Here is a 14,286-nt window from a genome sequence, read left to right on the forward strand (position 1 = left end):
AAGAGAAGACACAATAAAGTCCATCTGTTCTAACAAATTCTATCTAACTAGTGAGAAGTTAAATTTTTGAGCTTACACTTTTAACTAATTTTGCCAGTACAGTAGTTCCCCCCTTATCTGGGGTTTCACTTTCTGCATTTTCAGTTACCTATGGTCAACTGAGGTCTGAAATTATTAAAAAGGAAATTCCAGAAGTAAGCAATTTGTAAGTTTTAAATTTCACATTGTTCTGAGTATCTCACACTGTCCTACTACCTAACGCCATGGACATGAAATCATCCCATTGTCCAGTAACTCTTATTTTACTTAATAAGGGTCTAAAGTGCAAGAGTAGTGATACTGGCAATTCAGATATGCCAAAGAGAAGCTGTAAAGTGCTTCCTTTAAATGAAAATGTGAAAGTTCTACAGTAAGACTAAAATTTTATCTGTGAAATTGTGAAGGAAAAAGAAACTCATGTTAGTTTTGCTGTCACATCTTAAACTGTAATAGTTACAGGCACAGTGCATGGTAAGTGCTTAGATAAGATGGTAAAGGCATTAAATTTGTGGGTAGAAGACATGAACAGAAAACATGTTCCAACTGATAGCAATGTATTGTGCCAGAAAGCACTGAGCCCATGTGAACACTTCAGCAAGGGATCCATCCCCTGAAACAAGTGACACTAAGCCATTTATTGCAAGCAAGCAAGGGATGAAAAATAAAACAATTACTGGAAAGCCTGCATCTGCCAATGAAGAAGCTGCTGCCACATTTCCAGCAGAACTGAGGAAATTCATTACAGTTCATTACTAGGGCATCCACTGGGGGTCTTGGAATGTGTCCCCTGTGGATAAGGGGGAACTACTGTATACACATTTCTGACTACATGCAATATAACATCATTAATAAGATTAAGAGATAAATTTATCTGTTTATTCTAAAGAATAAAACTCATCTAATAATTCAACTCCCACATGGTACCCAATTGGCCAACTAGAAGATATACTCACTGGAATCTACTTTTGTACTGAGAGGGCACATTCCTGTGGTGAACTACCTAAAAATCTTATAGCTACTCTGGGGGGGGGGCTATGGGTGGAGACTTAAGTTCTTTTACTTGCATTCACCTTAATAAATGTACTATTTTTTTACACGTTCTGAGCAAGAGGCCCTGGCTGTGTGGCTCAGTTGGTTGAGCATCATCCTGTGCACTGAAAGGTTGCTGGTTCAATTCCCGGTCAGGGCACATGCCCAGGTTGTGGGTTCGATTCCTGGCTGTGGTGTGTGCAAGAGGCAACCAATTGATGTTTCTCCCCCCCACCCCCCCAAATCAATAAAAACATATTTTTTAAAAGTTCTGAGCAAGAATTCTAACCAAAAAATTATAGCTATGAATTCTAAGCATAAACTTTTGCTTCCCTCATTATAACATTTTTGTTAGATTAAAAATAAAACGAATCAAAAACATTTTGCGGTAGGCAAACAGAGCAACCAGAGCATAGGCTGTATTCTCCAGAAGGTTATGAGATGTCAAATCTCTACTCTTAGCCTGCCAGTTTGGATCCATAATATTTAATATGAAATTATTTACCACCATGCTTGGTTCAGCAGCACATGTACTAAAATTGGAATGATACAGAAAATCGTTATCACAAGGATGACATGCAAGTTCGTTAAGTATTCCATATTTTAAAGAAAAAAAAATTATTTGCCACCTATTAAAGCTTATTTGCCCCTCATTTATCAAGTCGTCATATTTAGATCTCAGTTATCTAACTCTTGAGCATATTTTTAGACACAGGAAGCTCTGAAATTGAAGCACTCTAGATTTAGAAATAGAGCCCTATGTAATACCTTTAGTCTTAGCCCAGCCTAGCCCTTAAAGAGGATTTTTATTGTTTATAGAAAAACTAATATAAAGACAGAACTCACATAAAAAATAGCTATTATTTACTCTGTGTACAATTTGGTGTTTTCATGTTACACTTATCCAGAATTTCAAAACAGTAATGGAAACGACTAAATTGGGCAAAGCTTAGGGTCGTCCTTTCGCTTTTAAGCCTTTTTTGGTGGACAATTCTCCAACTCAAAGGGTAACATGTATGGGCTTAGACTATCGTAGGCACACACAGTTTTTTTCTCTGTGGGTTTATATATGCAAGGCTTTTCTTGTCTTATTGATATAAATATATAGAGGAGCAACATAAGTTTTTCCTTTTGATTTTTGTTAAGCCAGTTCCTTCCCATGTTCTTATCTGACTAAAATATGCACTGAGGTCCAAGTTAAGCTCTTAACAATTATTGTAATTTTAAAGTGCTAAAATACACACAAATAAAACCATGACATGTAGGTCAAATTAAAGTTTGAATCAAGTCTACAACTACACTTTTTCCTGAACATTAAAATCTGAACATAAAAATCTTTCTTATTTTATCATGACACTTACCTCAGGTGAACTCTGTCTAGTGCTTCCATCAGAAGGACTAGCTGGCTGATCTTGAATCTGGGGCATGGTAAAAGAAAGTTCCAAGGACTCTGGATTTGGTTCTAATTTTAATGCAACTTCCTGATTGAGTGCAGGATCGGCACTACTTCGAAGTGGCTCTGGAGTTTCAGAGGCAGGTAATGGAGACATTGCCAAATTTATACTCTGTAATTTTTCATTAGATGAGGGGAGCATTACGTCATTATACAATGGAACTTCCTCAAGTTGTTGGTCATCAGTTTCTGTGTCTGTAGGGAAAAAATGAGTCAATTTAAAGAATATCTAGATTTTAAGATATACAGAAATATGTCCTCCTTTACCAAAGGTTTGTCTAAGTTCACTCAAACAACAAAAATATTACCAAATTTTCCTTAATCAGAAAGTTTACAGAAAGATACTATGGTATAACCATAAGTCTGAGTTATCTTTCCAGCCCACTTCTGACAAATCCTATTAATCTATATGAAATAAAAAACCCAGCAATTCCAATCTTTTCTTCATTAAAACTTAACCTAGTTTGAAATAGTTTTCATTTTTAATGTGATATTGGTATGACTGCTTATTTATCCTTTAATGCAGCTACGCTTATTGCAATATAACTTTGCTAAATTGTAGAGAAAATATGACAGAAAAATATAAAAATAGCAGAGTAGCTGAGAAAAATTAAAGTGGAAGAAGAAATAACTTAAGGACACTTTGAAGCACAATTTCCAACAATGTGACAAAAGCAGGAATGCTGAGAAATTACAGAGGCAAAATATTTAAGAATATACTTTCGGGTTCGATCCCCAGCCCTGGCAGGGGTGTGTGCGGGAGGCAACCAATCAATGTGTCTCTCTTACATCTTTCTCTCCGCCCCCCTGCTCACACTCTCTTAAAAAAAAAAAAAAAATCAGTGGAAAAAATATCCTCAGGTGAGGATTAACAACAAAAAACCCCACAATGTCCAAATGATTACCAACAAAAAATGTCAGCATAAAGTTCCATTAAAATGGGCTTGCACCAGCAGACACAGTTTAGGTAATTAACTAAAGACCCACCATTGCTGCCAAAATCTAAAGATATGATTGTGTCTCCAGCAGCTGGGGCCAGCAAAGTTAAAGCGTCAGGTTCCTTCTTAAGTTTATCAAAGAGGCTACTTGTATCTTCTGATTCAACTTTGGTGAATAGCTGAGTCATTTTCGTATCTGAAGATTCAACTGGTTTGAGGACACATTCGGTTTGTTGAAGGGAGAAGATCAAGTCGTGCTGAATAATACCACTGTCAAAAAGAGAGTTCAGTAATTCTTAAATGAGCACTTGACACACTGTGGGAAAGGGGAAAAGGACTCTGAAAGGACTTGTCTCATAAAAAAAAATTCCACTTTATGAAAAAGAACATTTTAAGATACTTTGACCTAATCTCTCATTCATTCAGGGTTTAAAATACCAATATGAAATAAAGACCTATTAAAATTCACAGTATAAGATAATTCAAATATTTGACTAATTTCAATTAAGAAACTTCAGCTATCCCTTTGGGAAGAGTGGTGGTGACAAAGAAATGTAACAGTCAAGTACATGAAAGGCATAAATAGATCTTCCCAATTTTTGTGCTGACCCACAAAGAATGAAATTGGCACAGAACTCTTTGGCATGAAGGATGGTCCTAGAATATAAAGATATATAGATAAATGACCACGGTCTTTCTAAGAGGGGTGCCATGTTTTCTTTGGTGGTAGGAAAATGATATGGTGATACCACCTGCAGGGATAGAGTTGAAAGGGGATAATAAACAGCTCCATATTCATTTGGCTTAAACATAAATTTTATTGCTCCTTTAATCAACAAATATTAAGTGCTAACTATGTGAAATAAACTGGTAAAAAAATTAAAATATCTTCCCCTTGCTCTCAAGTTTATAGCCCAGTGTGAAAGTAAATGTGTAAACAATTAAAATACAAAGTGATAACTACTAAAATGGAGAAGGCTTGCTCCAGAGAGGGGCCTACCAGCTGAAACTTGGACTCAAGTAATATTACGCAGACTGCAGTGAGGGGTAAAGGGCATTCCAAGTCATTGATTCTTATAAAATGGGAAAGTCACCAAAGAACTGTTTGGCACTAATATTAAAGCATTAAAGGATGGTGTCATTATTAGCAAAAATAAAAACAAATGACCAAAGTCTTCCTAGGAGAGGCGGCCACAGATTTTAGAAAGAGGCCTACAGTTACGAAAGCATGGGAGTATAGAAGATAATGACAAAAAATGATGCTCTACAAGTAGGTGAGACTTTATTATTGAGGAGGTGATAAAGGGATGTTTAAAACAATTTTAAAGAGAATGAGATGAGCAGATATCCATGCAAGAAAAATCAGCCTCGAGGTAATGTGGAAGATGGACTAGAACAGGGCATTCGCCTACTTTAATTGATCAAAAGGTTAGTTTATGATACCCATAATATTCACAAGCCCATCAGCTAAGGGAAAAAGTGAAGAATATTTAAGAACCATGTATCACATTATATGGACTTTTATAATAATCTTACATAGGATTTCATTTAATTCTCATTATAACCTTTTAAGTTAAGTATTACCATCTCTTATGTACCAATATGGACAAAATTCGGAGAAACAAGACTTCCCCAAGGTTATGGAGAAATGACAAAGCTACAACACAAACCTAACTATTCCAAGGCCAGTATTGTTCCTGCAAAAATAACATAGCTGCAGTGAGATAATATATGCTAATAGCTGTATGACTAGAACAAACTAATCCATAACTCTAGTATTTTTTTCAGGTCTTTTAAAAAATAGGAGTGAAAAGAATGGGGATAGACAGCTACTGGTAGTAGAAGAATCACTATAGAATAGCTGGCCTGGAAATACAGATTAGAATACTAAAAACCGTAATTAGATAGAAATGAGAAAATAAAATAAAAATCAGTTAATGCTTATAATCTTTTCTTCCTTTAAAAGAAAAAAGAATTACTACTTGTTCCCCCAAAATATTTTCCAAGCTTACCTCACAACAAAATTTACACATACAATGCATTGTGGTTGAGAGTTCTTAGTGTTATATATGACAGTTGCTTGAGTTTCAACCCAGACGTATCCACCTCTTTTGGCAAGCATCCTGTACTGTCCTGTGGTGACTTGTCCTTTAGTAAACACTAGGAGTAAAATGGAAAGAGTTTAAGCAGAGAAAATAACTTTGAATTGTCAATCAAATGAATGGATGCGAAATGCTAATGGTTTTAGAAAAGGAGAGACGCTAATATTAATGGAATCAGCTGTAATTGTTTAAATTGAAAATGAGAGAAAAAGCCCCAGCGTAGCTGAAAATGTACCCCATTTTACTCTTATAACCTCCCGAATAAACTCCTATCTTGCCAATCTTCACTTTAAATAAAATGAAAGCCAGGAATGAGGGACAACAGAGACTAAAATTCCTTTACTGAGTTATATGTTGAGAGTATCAGAAAGACTAGAGAATGAATAATCTTGATTCCACAGAGAAGATTCAAGAAAAAAGTGCTGCTATCATTTTCTTAAATTCCTGCTATAGTTTCCAGATAACCAAAGATGCTTCAAATAGCTATGCTAGCATATCTGAATCTCAACTGATATCATGCCGAAGTCTTTGGCACTTTAGCAATCTTAATTATCGATTTGGGAAAAAGTACTAGAGAAATAGTAAAGATGACATTATCATGAGTATTGGTGCCCATTCGGTAGTTCAAGACTAATCACACTAACTCAGTGACATTCAGGAATCCCCAATCACATTGGGAAGTCATGTTTAGGTACAGATTCAACAGGCAAGTGAGAAATTCCAAAGTTTTACTTACCATGGGATCTTCAAATAACATTTGAGTAAAACTGAGAAACATACCTTATGCCCAGGGTACTTATTACCACTAGTGCATGCTGTTGATCACCTTCACTTCACTAAACAATTCACTTCACTGAACAACTATTTTCTGAATGCCTTCTATTCAAACCACTGTTCTGAATATTTAAGTATGACTTCTGAAGATGATGCTATAATATCCTATGATGTATTTTTTGAGTCTTTGTATTTAAAATGCCAGGGAAGTTTTAGATATCAAGTGATCCTGCTTTAATTGGTATTGCTTGAACAAATACAAAACATACATTTAATGGTCAAGATCCCTTACGAAGAATTTTGTTAAGACATTTAGTCTAGAAAGACTGGTTAATATTAACCAAAAAGTTAGATGTACATAGATGTATGACCAAAAAGTAAAGAGAATGTAAGAGTTAAACAGAATATTTATGAGTTCCTCCATTGTACTTACTATCATGATGAGTTTTGGTCAGATGATCAGAGTCCAAAGCATGATAATATTCATAAATCGAGCGGCCCAAAAGTTCTTCAGGTTCATATCCCATCAATTCGGTAATTCTGTTAAGTAAAAAAATGTAAGAAAAAAGAGAAACGAACTGATAATGAAAAACTTTGCTTCTTTAGAGTAATGAATCCGCATTAATCTTATGAACAAGTGAATTTTCAAAAATAAAGAGCATTTTTCTTTGCTGAAAATAAATTTACATTTCACCTGTAGTAACTCTTCAGTTCCTAAATACAGCACAATTTCTTTAAGTCCTCTGGATTCATCCTGTTATCTGACTCTTTAATACCCTTCACTAAACTTGTTACCTATTTTTATCACATTTTATTATACATACTTTTGGTAACAAGACAGGGTATTAACAAATAGATATGAAGCACTGCTAAATTTAAATGATAACTGTTACAAAGGTAGTCACTGACATTTAATTTAAAATATTGATAGACTAAATCGATAATATTATCTTATCATAAAACCAGATTCATGTGCGTGTGTGTGTGTACAAAACCACATTCTTTATATAACAGGTCCCCTAGGCAAGGCTTCACTTTGGGGGGTCAATATCCACTACAAAATGTTAATGTCATTAACCATGCACACTAAATGGTAATAAAGGAATACCTATTACGTTGGTTTTGGAAAATGCTCTTGTACTTCATTTTTGAAATTACATAAAGTTACAGAAATTCATTTCAGATGAAACAATGATATCAAAGTGAAAGTGGACTAGAAAATAATCCAGTCATCCCTTCTGGTTTTCTGGGAGTTCCTTTAGGACAGAGACTAAATTTTACTATTGTCTGTAACTACAGCCTGAAATAATGGAACCCTTTTCATGAGAAAGAGAAAGCTGTCTTCTTAGCACTTTTTAGAAGAGAAATGTTCTCTTCTTTTCCGAAAGCAAAACGTGAGTTAAGCTTTTTTATTCCTCATACTTTAGATTTCAAAGGACTTTCTGAGGTGCAAGCAAAAGTTATGTAACAATAATACTGTGTCCAAAAAGCAAAAAACAAAACTGTACCCCAACAGAAAGCAGACAGGGAAGACATCCTTCTCCGAAGAAGGATATATAAAAATAATATTATGTTGACTTTAAGGAAAAATCTGCCATAGTTTATACCAAAATGAATAGATAAACAGAAAGCTGATTTGTAAAAAACAAACACAAAAATTAAACCAAATCAAGTCAAAATCCAGAATTCTTTACAAAGGGATCTCCCCTCTAAGCATATCTACACTAGGTGGCAGCATTTCAAAGGAAACTCTTGTGTGTTGTTTTTTTAAAGTAGCGTTCTTTCTTTAAATTATGCTTTAAAAATAATTTTAATTGATCTTATGTAGGTTATATGTTTAAATAATATTCCCATGAAATTAATTTTTTCATCATTTAAACCTTTATATGCCTATATATGCCTGGCACTGTTCTAGGTGTGAAATGGAAAGACAAAGCTCAACATGTGGCTAATCTTCTGGTATATCTACCATACTACTTAAGAAACAGTATGTAATTACAGCTATAAGAACCTGCTACAGGAATCAGAGGAAGCACTCCTACCCATAAGAAGGAATGGTGGGATAAAGGACAGCTTTCTATAGGAGATTTATGAGTTGAGTGAGTATAAGAGAGTCAGAGAAGAAGGTACACCACAAGCAAAGACAGAGGTGAGAAAATGCTTGACACTACATAGGCAGGAGGATCAGATTAGTGAAGGTCTTGTATATCATGTTAAGCAGCTCTGATTTAATCAGATGTCAATCAGTGCTTCTCAATCTGAGTTGAGATATGTCTGCCACTAAGGGATGCAATATAAATATGTGCTACTTATATTTTGCACTATATGTGCAAAATATAAATAGCAAATATTTTCCTAGGAGGTCAATTTTATTCATATTGGAGGAAGAAAAGTAAAAAGTTAATTTATCTTTAGAGAATTACATACCTTATATTCTGTACCAAAAAAGGGGAGGAGTGATCCAGAAAATTCGATAAAGTATTTTTAATGGACTAGGAAACCTGTGATCTCCAACAACTATGCAGTATACCGTTCATTCATTGTTAAGTGTCTCGAGGGCAGGAACTGCTAATCGTCATTTGCGATGCACATAGTAGGTGCTCAAATAAATGTTAAATGATTATAAGTGGAAATTGGTATAGTAAATAATAGCTGTTTATGGGATATTTTAGGTGGCAGAAGTTTGATATGTTAGGTTTTCTTAAAACTTGGCAAAATGTTTTATCTTTGTTCTCAGGGGTTATAGATGTGAAGTTCTAGAAAGAGCTCTAACCAGAAAACTAACTGGTCAAATTCAAAACCTTACTTCGCTGATCTCTAAGTTGGTTGTCATTACTCCTCTGTCATGATCATTTTGCTAATTTTCTGATATAACCTTTCTCTTTCTAGCTCCATCGCTTTCCTTTCTCCCAGCCTACCCCTAACACTTTGTTACTAAGTTAAAAAAATAAATAATTTCTCAAAAACACACAGGCATTTCTGTTTTGTCATACATTCGCATGAATATAGGCAGTAAATGCCATAAAATACTTCTTAGCTTTTCTATCTTCATTTTTCTTAAAGCTGACAGCAGAGGTGAAACATTCACTATGTGTACTAGGCACTCATAAACTCTTTTGATCTTAGCAACAGCCTTTTGAAATATGACTCTTCTTTTAGATAAGAAACATGAGATTTACAAAGTTAAGTTCTAAGACCAACGCCACACTGTAAGTACCAGAGCTGCAGGCCAGGGCTAACTCCAGGGTTATGTGATTCCAAAGCCAGCACTCTAACATGTCCTTGTCCAATGGGGTGGGGTATTCTTATCTATATTATGACTAAGTGCTTAAAATTGGTTTTATCACATAACCTTCAAGATGACCCAAATAAAGTAGGTGTTACTAAAGATGAAAACACTGATACTCCAAGAGCAGAACTTATGAGTCCTATTTAATTTCCAAAAGAGGCAGCAAAGTCAGGACTTAGTCGTCTAGCTACAGAATCTATGCCTTTAGCCACTATGTTACACAGCCTTATAGAAAGAAAAGGGGAAAAAAAGGGGACAAGCGGGCAAATAATTATAACAGTAGAACAAATGCTATGACAGAGGTATACAGAAACAGTTTAATTTTAAGGAACATGGAAAACTCCAGAGAAACAGATGCATTAGGTGGCCCTTGGAAGAAGTACCAGTTAGGAGTTGAAGAAACGTCACTGCAGAATGGGAAAGCATGTGCAGGGCACTGAGACAGCAAATCGGTATGTGGAGCACTCTGGCTGTAGGTGTTAGGGGACACATGAGAAGGGGTCCCCTTCCTACTGATTAATCGGGACAAGTGAGCAGGGGCCAGATCATAAATATCCTTGTTTGGCATGCTAAAGAGTTTAGATTTTATTGTGTAGTTCTATATTTCTTTCAGTTTTTTAAAATGCTTATCTTCTTTTGATAAATAAAACTCTCCTGCCCTCCTCTAATATTTTTATAAACAAAAGTTTTTATGTGTGAAGATGAAAGAAAGTAATTGAGGCATTTTCAACAAGAGAATTGTATGATCTGATTTTCACATTAGGAAGTCCACTTTTAAGAAACTGGGATGAGAGAATAAAAGGGCACAAGTGTACTGGCAGAGAGACAGCTTAAGAGACTATGGCAACAATTCAAGCCAAAGGTAATAATGAACTGAAGAATTCAACGGCAGGAAAACAAAGGTGGAAAGGAGGGAATGGATCAAGAGATATAAGTAGACAGTAAATCTATAAGATATAGAGATCAATTAAGTGTAAATAATGAGGGTAAAAGAAAAGTTAAGGATGACTTCCAAATTTTTGCTGGAGTCATGTGTCTACAGTGGCATATTTAATCATGAGAGGCATTATAAGAGGAAAGCCAGTTTTTAAAGTTACTATTATTTGAGGCAGTAGTGGTGCAGTTCAGTTACAGAAAGATTTAGTTTATAATATGGAAGAGTTATCTATCCAAAAAAAACAAACAAACTGGCAATTAAATAGAAATAGGAATATAAATTTGGAAATGGCAATAAAAACCATGGGCAAGGATAAAGCTATTCAGGGAAAATTCACAGGGTCAGGAGATGACGAAAGACCTTTCTAGTCCATAACCAAAAGGAATACATCCTTCTTCAAATTATGTATTGTATGTCTTTGAAATGTATTTGTTTTCTCTATAAATTAGAGTCCCTAAAGGTAAAAGACCTCATCTTAATAAAAGCACCTGGTAGAGTAAGTATTCATAGTACATAGTAAGTGTTCAATGTGGCTGAACTAATCTGCAAAGTAAATATAATATTACTGAGTTCGAGGATGTATCACAGTATTCAGCTGAGTAGGAATCTTTTACGGTAAATAGTATTTTAAAAGTTGTGGACTAATTAAAAAATTTCAAGTTATATTTTATATCTCACTTACCTTTCATCACAATAAGAAAATTTCATATCCAGACTGTGACGACTGAGAAAAGTCTTGCTATCTAATGGAATTTCAATATTTGATGGATGAGGAATGGGTTCACAAATCAGCACCAAGCACGTCATGGGTGGTTTCTTATACCCACACTGAGACTGATCACCGTTGGTATCATACACGTGAATATGTCCTGTGCAGTGAAGTACCTGTGTATGAAGAAAAGGCAGTTCTTAAAAATATATACAATGCTAGAAAAAAACAAAATGCACAGGTTAAGTAGTTGAATCTGATATGGCAAATAAGCCTTGATAAAATTTACTGTCATTAGAAGATTAACTATATTTTTGAAAATCAATAAATGTTTCCCCTATAACACCACCCATGGCCTACTTCTTAGGCACCACAGATTACTCTTTTTAAAAATCTCCTTCATACAAATCTAGGCTGACTTTTCATTCACTTGGTCATTGTAGCTGTTTGATGATTATTTCTTTCTTTGATGACTGTTTTAATACTGAGCAAAAAAATGATACAACAATGAATAAAAATTTAAGCTCTATCAAGATTCAAACTCTGGATGGTTGGCAAAGCCAAATGATTAATTTAGCTTGGTACACCAGTGTCACAATTCATATCATGCATCAAACCAGCAAATTACTATACTGTTTGGATGTTAAAGCTGCGAATGACAAGGAACAACTCTTAAGTCTTCCTTCACAGTTCTAAAGCTACCTTAATACTAGCAATGTCAAGATGCATGAAGTTATCTATAAATCAAGTGCATCACCACTCACAAATTATTTTTACTTACCTTCCATGTTGCAGACTTTATGTTCATAGTTCTGCCCCGGCTGGTTAGGGTACACTTCATTCTGAGAAAAAAGCTTCGCTGTGTATTTTGCTCTTTACCCTTTTTCACAAGGCCTAAGGAAATCATGAAATAAAGTTTGAAAACTTAATTAAGTATGCAAATTTGTTACAGTAAGAGTAGCACAGTACCCAGCACCTAGAATCTGTTCAATTAAACACCCCAGCATGAACGAAGAGATTCACACTCGCTTTGCCCCACTCTGATACATCCAGCAACCTAACACCCTCCAGTCAATACTGGGTTCGTTAACAGTAGTGATTCCCTGAGTTGGTAGGAGGAGAATCCATAGTTGGGTAACAGTTAATCATTTCACAATTAAGCCAGTAAAGTTGGTCAAATTGCAAAGAAATAGAAATATGGTATGAATTTTTCCTAAAACTATGCTATCAGTATATAAGCATACCTCCCAAAAAGGAACTTTAGCAAACTCTTCCAAACATTTACTAAATACTGTCTGATTTATATCCATTACTTATAGAACTTTTAAAATAGAAAATTTCTTCCATAGCAAATAGACATTTTTATATATCTGATTTTTCCATAAATCTTTCTATAAAGCAGGCAGAAAATTGTTTCTATTTTGTTACTAGCAGGGGGAAAAAGTAAATGACTTTTCAAAGCAAAGCTGGAATTAAATCAATTCAAGTCTATTTACTCATATTCTAAACCATCATATAACTAAAAAAATGAGATTACAACACTCAGGTGACTAAGCAAATAGCAACATGATTTCTTATCCTTATTAATCAGTCTGGTTTGGTATTCATTACTCAGGAACTGGACTAGATATTGCAGGCAGTACCAAGAAAAACAAGACACACTGCCTGTCCTGAAGAAGTTAAACACTTAGTAGATGCAGGGAAGCCAATGACAATACAATGCAGAGTAAGTGCCCAAGACTTACAAAAACATTTACGAAGTATAGAGAGCTTAGAATATAACTTTCAGTCCAGGGGAAATCAGGAAGTTCTTCTTAGAAAAAGAGACACTAGAATTTCAATAAGTAGAGATGAGTTGAAGGGTATTCCAGGCAGAAGGGAAGGAAAAGCACACAGGTGAGGGAAAAATGCACACTTGGGGACCAGTACTAGACAGTTCAGTTTGGCCATAATATAAAGTACATGCAAAAGAGTAATGAGACAAAGCTAGAACAGAAGGTTAGAGCTGTGACTATGGAGGGTTACAATGAGGAGTTCAGCCTTAAATATACAACATGGAGCTTCCAAAAAATTCTGAGGTGGGAAGCACAATCAGAAGTTAAAGAACATTAATCTAGCAGCAACATACAGGATGTGTAAGAATTAGAATACATGATGATGAGGGGCTGAACAGCAGCAGAAGTAAAAAGAATGATAAAAGATAAATGAAGTAGGACCTATAAAAACTTGAAAATTTATGGAAATAAGGCAGCAGAGAAACAAAGATTTGAAGATTTTTAAGGCTAGTAGTATATTAAAATAAAAGTGTCGAGTGGAAAAGTTGTTTAAATTTAGGCCTGGTTAGCTAGAAACGCTGGACTCTTGAGGAAGAGGAGTTATAGTTCAGACTTATAATAATGAAACTAGGCAAGTTAGGGCAGTCTTGGTGCTCATACAAATTATTTGGGGTTTACTTAAATACGGATTGAATTTGCCTTCCTTAGAAGTGTCTGAAAGTGGATTTTTAAAAGATGCCACACAACCATACTGGTCTTGGTGATGGTATAAGGATGTGTAGGGGAGATGGAGAGTGGTAGTGGTGGTGGTGGCAGTAGGGATCCATATGTAAACTCTTTGGGGTATTTTCACACCTTCATAGTCTAAGGTTTAATTGGACTGACCTTTGGAAACCCTAATCCGTTGAATTAGGACATGAAGATAAATTTTATAATACCAAGGTAGTGGAAAAGTACTACCATTTTCATAACAGAAGAAACCTCTTTCAAGAAATAAATTTTCAGCCTTATAAAAATAAATCATATTTTATAATAGTTTAAGAAATCTGAATCATCTTTTTAACATTTAAAGGAAAGAATAATAGGACTGGCCCTGGCCGGGGAGCTTAGTTGGTTAGAGCATTGTCCAGATACGCCAAGGTTATGGGTTCAATCCCAGTCAGGGCACATACAAGAATCAACCAATGAATGCATCAATATGTGGAACAACAAATCAATGTATGTTTCTCTCCCTCTCTTCT

The 14,286-nt window shown here is 35.0% G+C and overlaps 1 protein-coding gene and 1 pseudogene across 1 annotated transcript in view; one reads left to right on the forward strand and one right to left on the reverse strand.

Annotated features, from left to right (window-relative positions):
- HIF1A (hypoxia inducible factor 1 subunit alpha) overlaps positions 1-14,286 on the reverse strand; it is a 40,493-nt gene that overhangs the window by 5,945 nt on the left and 20,262 nt on the right. Inside the window, exons 5-10 of the mRNA XM_087820007.1 lie at positions 12,052-12,164; positions 11,244-11,446; positions 6,769-6,875; positions 5,472-5,619; positions 3,509-3,729; positions 2,430-2,716 (exon numbers count right to left, since the gene is read on the reverse strand). Of these exons, the coding sequence (XP_087676133.1) occupies positions 2,430-2,716; positions 3,509-3,729; positions 5,472-5,619; positions 6,769-6,875; positions 11,244-11,446; positions 12,052-12,164 (1,079 nt within the window). The remainder of the gene's footprint in view (positions 1-2,429; positions 2,717-3,508; positions 3,730-5,471; positions 5,620-6,768; positions 6,876-11,243; positions 11,447-12,051; positions 12,165-14,286) is intronic.
- Positions 1,578-1,674, forward strand: LOC148094069 (U6 spliceosomal RNA; annotated as a pseudogene).

This window comes from Miniopterus natalensis, chromosome 1 (assembly GCF_054644295.1).
Source record: "Miniopterus natalensis isolate mMinNat1 chromosome 1, mMinNat1.hap1, whole genome shotgun sequence".
Lineage (NCBI taxonomy): Eukaryota > Metazoa > Chordata > Mammalia > Chiroptera > Miniopteridae > Miniopterus > Miniopterus natalensis.